The sequence below is a fragment of the Ursus americanus genome, chromosome 2, assembly GCF_024610735.1.
Source record: "Ursus americanus isolate L20-20 chromosome 2, mUrsAme1.1.p, whole genome shotgun sequence".
NCBI classification, from domain to species: domain Eukaryota; kingdom Metazoa; phylum Chordata; class Mammalia; order Carnivora; family Ursidae; genus Ursus; species Ursus americanus.
The window spans coordinates 26643791-26651393 of NC_142128.1; the positions used below are offsets into that span (position 1 = coordinate 26643791).

General features: G+C 40.9%; 1 protein-coding gene across 1 annotated transcript; it reads left to right on the top strand.

Moving 5' to 3' along the window:
- The first annotated feature begins 480 nt into the window (after positions 1-480).
- Positions 481-7603, top strand: ARL6IP1 (ARL6 interacting reticulophagy regulator 1). Its single transcript, XM_045776079.2, has 6 exons — positions 481-627; positions 2757-2890; positions 3367-3486; positions 5707-5824; positions 6400-6484; positions 6908-7603. The coding sequence occupies exons 1-6, from the start codon at positions 592-594 to the stop codon at positions 7024-7026; spliced, it is 612 nt and encodes a 203-aa protein (XP_045632035.1). The 5' UTR covers positions 481-591; the 3' UTR covers positions 7027-7603.

The window sequence follows — 7603 nt, forward strand, 5'->3', positions numbered from 1 at the left end:
GCCGCAGGGGGGCGCAGCGAGAGCGACGGGTCCCTGGCCCCTTGATCACAGCGAGGTCCGCGTCACGCGCCCATCTCTGCTCTCCGCCTGATAATGCGTGTCCTGTTTCTTCAAGAACTAAACTCCAGTAAGTCTCTTTAGCTGCTTTGAATTCCAACAGAAGTAGGCCCGGGAGACACCACGGTGGCCACCCCTAGTTATACCGCGGGCAGACGAAGCCGCGGTGGTGGGCAGTGAAGGGAGGCACCGCAGCGGCAGTTCAACCGCTTCCGGAGACCTGGGCGGGGCGTCACATAGCTCCTGGGCGCTGGTTGGTCGTTCTTTATCCCCGCCCCCTCGCCCTGAGAGGCCCCGGTCTCCTTTGACCTCGATTTCAAGCCATGCGCTGGGCGGCGGTTGGTCGAGCTCCCCCGAAACTTGAGTTCAATCCACCCAATGAGGAGCGGGCTTCGCGAAGACTGTCGGGAAAGGTGGCTGGGCTATATAAGCGGCCTGCGGGGCGTACCCTCGCGCTAGTTAGCTGTGTGGATCTTTTTCGGGAGCTCGTTTGGGGGGGCGGCTTGCGCCCGCTAAGGCAGCACCTCAGGGACGATGGCGGAGGGAGATAATCGCAGCACCAACCTCCTGGTGAGTCGTGAAGGAACCAAGCAGGGCCTCCAGACTTGGGTGGGCTTAGCCTGGCGGCGCTTGCGGCCTCGTTCCTATCACTCGTGGTGGGCCCGGCCCTCCTCTCCCGGTTCCCAGGCGCAGGCGACGACCCCTGCCCCTTGGGCCTCTTGGGTATGTGCAGCGTAGCGGTCACTAGACATGTCGACCCCTCACATCCCCTGGGGAAGGTACAAGACGGGGTGAGGAGGGCGCGTGATCAGGCACCGCGAATAGGGGATGAAGAAGAAGTGGGAGAAGGGCGGCTGCGATAAGCCTGGGGTGAAGCCTGGCAGAGGGCCGCGAGGGGCCTGTCGAGCGCTTTTGAGCCCCAGGCCCCCGGTCGTATCCGGGTTTCCCCTCTTTGATTTCAACCAGGCTGTCCCTTCGTTCTTTTCCCCCAATACTTGGGCAGGGGTGGAGGGTCAAAGGGTTGCTGCCGGGAATTTGTTAGAGCTGGCACAGCTTAAACCGCAGAGCACTGGGACTAGAGTCCAGCAGGAAGGACAGCGGGAGGACCTTGCGTTTGTGTGGAGATTGTAAGGGAGCGGGGGTGTGAAGAATAAGCAGGGGTCTGAAGGAACTGCAGTGCCGTATCACAGGCGGACAAATTTAAGCTCCCCAGGAGTTTCACGGCACGATCTAGGCAAAAACCAGAGAAATCCTTGCCTATTGTCCGTTGCCACAGTGAATAGAGGAGCCAAAGAATTTAATCTTTGACGTTTGATATTCCAAGAGCCCAGGTGCTAACGAATTGAGTGACTTTGCAGGGCAGTTTTGATTGTGCGAGATTTTCATTTTGCATTGGTTTTTAGAAATGCGTGACCTGTTCCTTTAAACACACACAAACACACTTCTCTATAGTTAGCATAGTTAGCCCCAGGCAGGTTCCAGTTAAGAGGATTGAGTGAAGAACGAAGTAATTGCCAAAATTCACAGTTTATTGTGTTATCAAGGCCTGGACTTCAACTGCTCTTAGCAGCAGAGCAGTGTAACTGTAAGGAGAACAAGGCCTTTGGCTTTGGATTTCCTGGGTTCGGATCTCTTAACGTCTCTGTATCTGTTACTTCATCTGTAGATGAGGATAGTAACAATACCATCCTTTCAGCTTATTGGCAGGATTAATTAAAATATAAGCATATAAAATACCTAGAGTCTCTGGCACATAGTAATCTCATGTTTACCTATATCAAGCATGATAAAGTCAGAAATGTTGAAGTCACCAAAGTGATCAGTGCAGCACAGATAGATAGCATCTTTATTAAGATTAGGCTGCACTGTCCTCTGTTTTTTGTATGTTTCCCCGTGATAACATTTATAAGGGCACGTGGGTTCCTTTTTTTTTCCTGTACCTAAATCAGTTCAGGGGCTTTTTGCCACATTGGCTCGTTCCAGAAGTCTACTTTCAGCAGATTGTCAGATTTGCGGAGAAATCTGAAGTCTAACCAAATGTCCTGATAAGTGTAAGAAGCATTCATGGTATTGAGGAGATATGTTGAGCTTAAGATGCCTCATGTAATTTGGTGAAAGTAGTTTTATTTAATTGTGGAAATGATGCCAGCATCTAAATGATTGCATTACACAAAGCTATTTTAAAAATTGAATGCTGTTCAGGGAGAGGCTTTCCTAATGGATTTAGAAGTAGGGGCATAAATCAATGAAAGGACAAAACAACAGATCAATTCTAACCACCTGAAAAAAGAACAAACTTGAAGTGATCTAATTTTATATTTTGGGTGCTGCCACTTAGTAGTGCATGACTTTGAGAGAGGCTAGTTACCCACTCTGAGGTCACTTTTTTTGTTAAATGGCTCTCATTATCCCATACACTTTTAGGGGCTCTATAAGGATTGTTAACATTATGTATGAAGAGTAGTCCTGTGCTTGTACTTGGAAGGTGACTGTTAAATGTTAGGCTGCCTCCCCACCCCCGCCCCAATTGATTTGTCTTTGGTACCAAAATTGCAGAATTTTTTAGAAACTAATTTAAGATAGTGACTCAGTTGAAAGCTGTTTTACATCCTTGGTGTCTTAAAATTTTTTAACTCTCTGGGAAGCAGAGAAATGTTGGGAGTAGTAAAATGATCGCTTTACATGTTGGTCTTATGTAGGCTGCAGAGACTGCAAGTCTGGAAGAGCAGCTGCAGGGATGGGGAGAAGTGATGCTGATGGCTGATAAAGTCCTCAGATGGGAAAGAGCCTGGTTTCCACCTGCCATCATGGGTGTAGTTTCCTTGGTGTTTCTGTAAGTGAGCTATTAAATTACTGTGGATTATGCTTGTTATTAATAAGGGCTCAGGTAATACACAGCCTCCATTTTTGAAAGTGCCTTAAGTCTTTTGTAACGTGTAATCTGTAAAGAATGCCTTTTCTTAGAGCAGTTCTCCTAGTTTTCAGAATTTGTAGTACTTACGTAAACTCGGTAACTTAAAGCAGTTGAATAAATCAGTGGCTCTCCCACTTTTTGGCCTTAAGACCCTTTACCCTCCTGAAAAGTATTGAGGACCCCAAGGAGCTTTTGTCTCTTGATATTTACATTAACCATTGCAGCTATGACGTCATCAGATTCTGAAGCTTCTGGGAAAACCACTTGTGAGAAACTGAGAATGAAAAAGGCAGATAACCTTTTGAGACCCAAAAGACTAAGTGAATAAACATCTTCAGCTAGGAAGAGTAATGACTATGTTTTTCTAACCTTCATTAATTTTTTTTTTTTAACAGGACTATCTACTATCTAGATCCATCTGTTCTGTCCGGTGTTTCCTGTTTTGTTATGTTTTTGTGCTTGGCTGACTATCTTGTTCCCATTCTAGCTCCTAGAATTTTTGGCTCCAATAAATGGTAGGTGGTATAATGATTTGGCTAATTTCTGTGAAGTTACTGAACCTGGTGGCTGTGATTAGTGTATTGTCTTAACTATTGGATACCTAGGGATTAGGATTGTTGCTTTTATATGAAGAATTTCTTAGCTGATGCAGTTAAATCATGAATTTCCGGTACTTATATCTCCATAGTTCTTTTATAGTTTAGCATTTATTTATTTTTAAGATTTTATTTATTTTTGCGGGCACGAGCAGGAGCATGGGGCGGGGGGTGCAGACGGAGAAGCAGACTCCCTGCTGAGCAGGATCCTGGGATCATGACCTGAGCTGAAAGCAGACACTTGACGGACTGAACCACCCAGGCACCCTAGCACTTATTTCGCCTTTTTTTCCCTTTCTAAACCTTTTTATTGAAGTGAGGTTTTTTTTGAGGTAATGTTTTATCAAATATTGCAGAACTCATAAGGAGCTTTCCATAGAAATAGTGTGTTTACAGTTTACATTTATCTTCTTTGATATTTAAGATAGTATATTTTGCAGGCTATTTTTGAATGAATACGAAAACAGTAATGTAAATTTTTGTCCATTTATTTAGCAACTATTTATTGAATGTCTACTTTTTTGTTAGGCACTGTTCTGAGTGCTGTGAAATATTTTGACTCTTAGGATGGATCTTGTGTTTAAGGTTGACGTTGATGCAGTGTACTGGTAGATAGCTACACGCGTAGCAAGTGCTTCAGAACAGATTCATTAAAATATTTTAACTTCCCTTTGGAATGTTGCATTTCTCACTTTTGATCGAAATAATGAACAAAACTAGATGTTGGAGTAGATTTTTTTTTTTTTTTTGACTTAGTTGCTTTTCTCCCTTGGTTGTTTATTTTAATTTGATCAGTAATCTACATGTATCTTTAGTTTTTTTAGGGTTATTTTTGTTCCCCTGATAATAGCAAATTATAAAATAATTCTGTAAAATTAATAATTTTAAATACATGTCTTATGGATCTTTAAGAACAAATTTGGACACTTTAGGGGAATTTGCTTAAGTTATGGGATAATTAAGCATGTTTATTTAAAAATGTTTCCCATCTAGCAGAATGGATTAGTGTTAGGAAATAACCTTTGAATTGTTTTTCACATGTAGTAATGAGTTACGCTGCTGTTTTTGGGCAAGTTTGTAACGATGTAATGTAGCAACTTAACAAAGGAAATCAACCTCGGACCTTGACTTTATTAGTGAGGTGACCTTCTAATCTGCTAATTCATAACTCCTGGAGAAAAGTTTTCAGAAATAAACACTGGTAATTTCATGGTAATCAGTATGTGGCTCAGTCCAGAGCAGTTTTATTTTTTGATCTTAATGAGGAAGGAAGAACACTTGCATAGCCACAATTCAGCCTTGACCATGGGGCGTTGTATAAGGTCTGGTTGTTTACAAGAAGTTGCAGGGCTCATCAGGAACCCTTCTGCTGTATCTGTCACTGCAATTTTACAGGGACCAGAACTAGAGGAGCGAAAGGAACCTGCCCCCAGTGTAGGTTCTGCTTCATGATAGCAGCCAATAGATCTGTAGAGCAAAGACAGTATAAGGGTGAACTTTTTTTTTTTTAAATCAGAATCCAAAAAACATTAAAAAGGGCTTTCTTGGAGGATCTTTGTCTGTTTTTACTGCCATTTGTTTATTTTTTTCCTCACTGGGACTAAATTTATAAAGAATGTGGAGTTGAGCTGTTTGTTGCTGCCTTGGCATCAAGTGTATAAAGCCAGGCTGAAGGTATTATGCTTGGAATGCAGTAGTTATTATCTTACTAAGACTGCTCAAATACAGCTGCGAGGTCGAAACTTCATGTCTTCCTCAAAATAGTGAGACACTGATGGGCTACAACCCAGAATTCATTTGGATTTGAAAAATAATAGAGGAATAGAGAAATTAATTTATACTGATTTCTGCATGGCCCATAGTAGCCTTGAGTCTTTTGTTACTATAATTAACGAAATGTGGTTTTAGAAGCACAGATTACCATTGCTTGTACATACACGTATCTTTCTGTGAAAATTTATTCCTGAACTTTCCAAGGTGTCTTAATGGTACAGAAACTTTTTCACGATTGTAAGATAAGAGAATTGTTGTTTTTTATTTAAACTTTTTTTAGGAGATAGCTTTTTAAATTTGAGAGGATGATATATTTCTGTTTACTATAAAGACTTGCTTATAGTGAAGGGGAAATTTTTTTTGTAGGACCACTGAGCAACAGCAAAGATTCCATGAAATTTGTAGCAATCTGGTAAAAACTCGACGCAGAGCTGTGGGCTGGTGGAAACGCCTCTTTACACTAAAGGAAGAAAAGCCTAAAATGGTACTTTCTTTGTTTTGGCTTATTTCAGTAAAGCAAAATTTTAATATTGGGTCTGTTTTTACTTCATTGTAGTCTAATGATGGCCTTTTTGTTTTAATAGTTTGATATTTATATTCAGTAGTTTGATATGTATCCATTAGTTTAACTCCTCTGAGTGTTTGTATGCATTAGACTGAATTATTGGAAGTTAAAATGACATTTGCATTTAATTTTGTACTCTAGTAGAGCGAAATTTTTGTTTCTTTTACTTATTGAAATAGGAGACAAATACTTAAAAAGCATTTGTTCTCTTATCTTTAGCTTCACATAAGGTTACAATGTGAATTATTAATTGTAAAAGTAGTATAACTATAAATTAATTTATACAGAGAATGCTAGTAATTCTAGGAGGGAATGTATGTAAATTCTGTAAGTAGATCTAGTGGAGTTTTCTATGGATTTTATATAAGTAACAAGTCTTTTTAAAGAAAAGTGATAATACTAGATTATTTTCCAACCTTTGAAACAACATCCTACAGTTAAGCTTCCTAGTCTCTTTCTAGGAGTTGATAAATTCTTGTTGTTTTCGTTATTAGTACTTCATGACCATGATCATTTCTCTTGCTGCGGTTGCTTGGGTGGGACAGCAAGTCCACAACCTGCTGCTCACCTACCTGATAGGTAAGTCTTCGAGGAAGAACTGTAGGCATATTCTGGCCACTGAAGTCCGACTGGAACTTAGTCACAAATATGTGTGTGTTTATCGAGTTTAATGCACTGATGGAGGAATTGGGAGTAGAGAGAGAGGACTAAAACCCATGTCCTTGTTTTCTGGGACTTTGTGGTCACACAGTAAGTTAAGACAGAACAGAATAACCAAGGTAGAAAGTGACATGCGAGAGGTCAAAGTAAGCAGTGTGTGTTATCTGGGGGCGGGGGGGATGTGACAGCCGAAGTTTCCGGGGGATAAATACAATGAGAGTAATGGATTTTATATTGGTTCCTCCCGTTAGAGTGCCTAATAGCCTGGAAAACTACCTTCTATAAAATGTAATAATCTACAGGAAATTAATTGCTGTCTCCTTCATTTTGTTTATTTTTAAGTGACTTTCTTACTGTTGCTTCCTGGATTAAATCAGCATGGAATCATTTTGAAGTACATTGGAATGGCCAAAAGGGAGATAAATAAGCTTCTGAAACAAAAAGAAAAGAAAAATGAATAATGCATCTGCTTTATTCAGTGTCATGAATGGCATATACATTGTCCTTGGGAACAGTTTCTGTTATGCTGTCTGGATACTAAAATGTTACAGAAGTAGCTCTTTGCCCTCCCTCTATCTGCCCTTAGTAGAAATTCAGACTTGCCAAGTAAGGCTTTACGCATAGTGTCTTCATGTGAAGTGTAGCTGGATGCATTCTCATCAGTTGGCCTTATATGGACAACTCATTCGTGAGTACGACTTGTTTTGATTTTTCTCACTCGGGTTAATTCAATTCTTACTTTTAGGCAACTTCCTTTAAAATAATATAGTGGTGAACTTCACCTTTGAGTACAGTTAACTGTAACTTTGGATAATTGTTCCCGTTGTTCTTTGCTTTAGCTAGATACAGGCTAGTGGTCTGTGGCTACAGGAAGCTGGTTCTATTGTCTGTTTCCACAGTCTGCTTAAACTGTCTGGCTTCATGAATATAGAGACCAAGTTGACCACTTCCGATGAAGAGACCAATTAAGATTCATTCCTCATGCTGTCTCTATACTGTGGGAGAAGAATACTCTGGAATAAAATGAAACCAATTGCA

Bases quoted from the DNA above. Each gene is read 5' to 3' on its own strand.
- ARL6IP1 (XM_045776079.2), top strand. From the start codon at position 592: ATGGCGGAGGGAGATAATCGCAGCACCAACCTCCTG. The intron at 2,891-3,366 runs GTAAGTGAGCTA...TTTTTTTAACAG, and splicing joins GTAGTTTCCTTGGTGTTTCT to GACTATCTACTATCTAGATC. The intron at 5,825-6,399 runs GTACTTTCTTTG...TTTCGTTATTAG, and splicing joins AGGAAGAAAAGCCTAAAATG to TACTTCATGACCATGATCAT.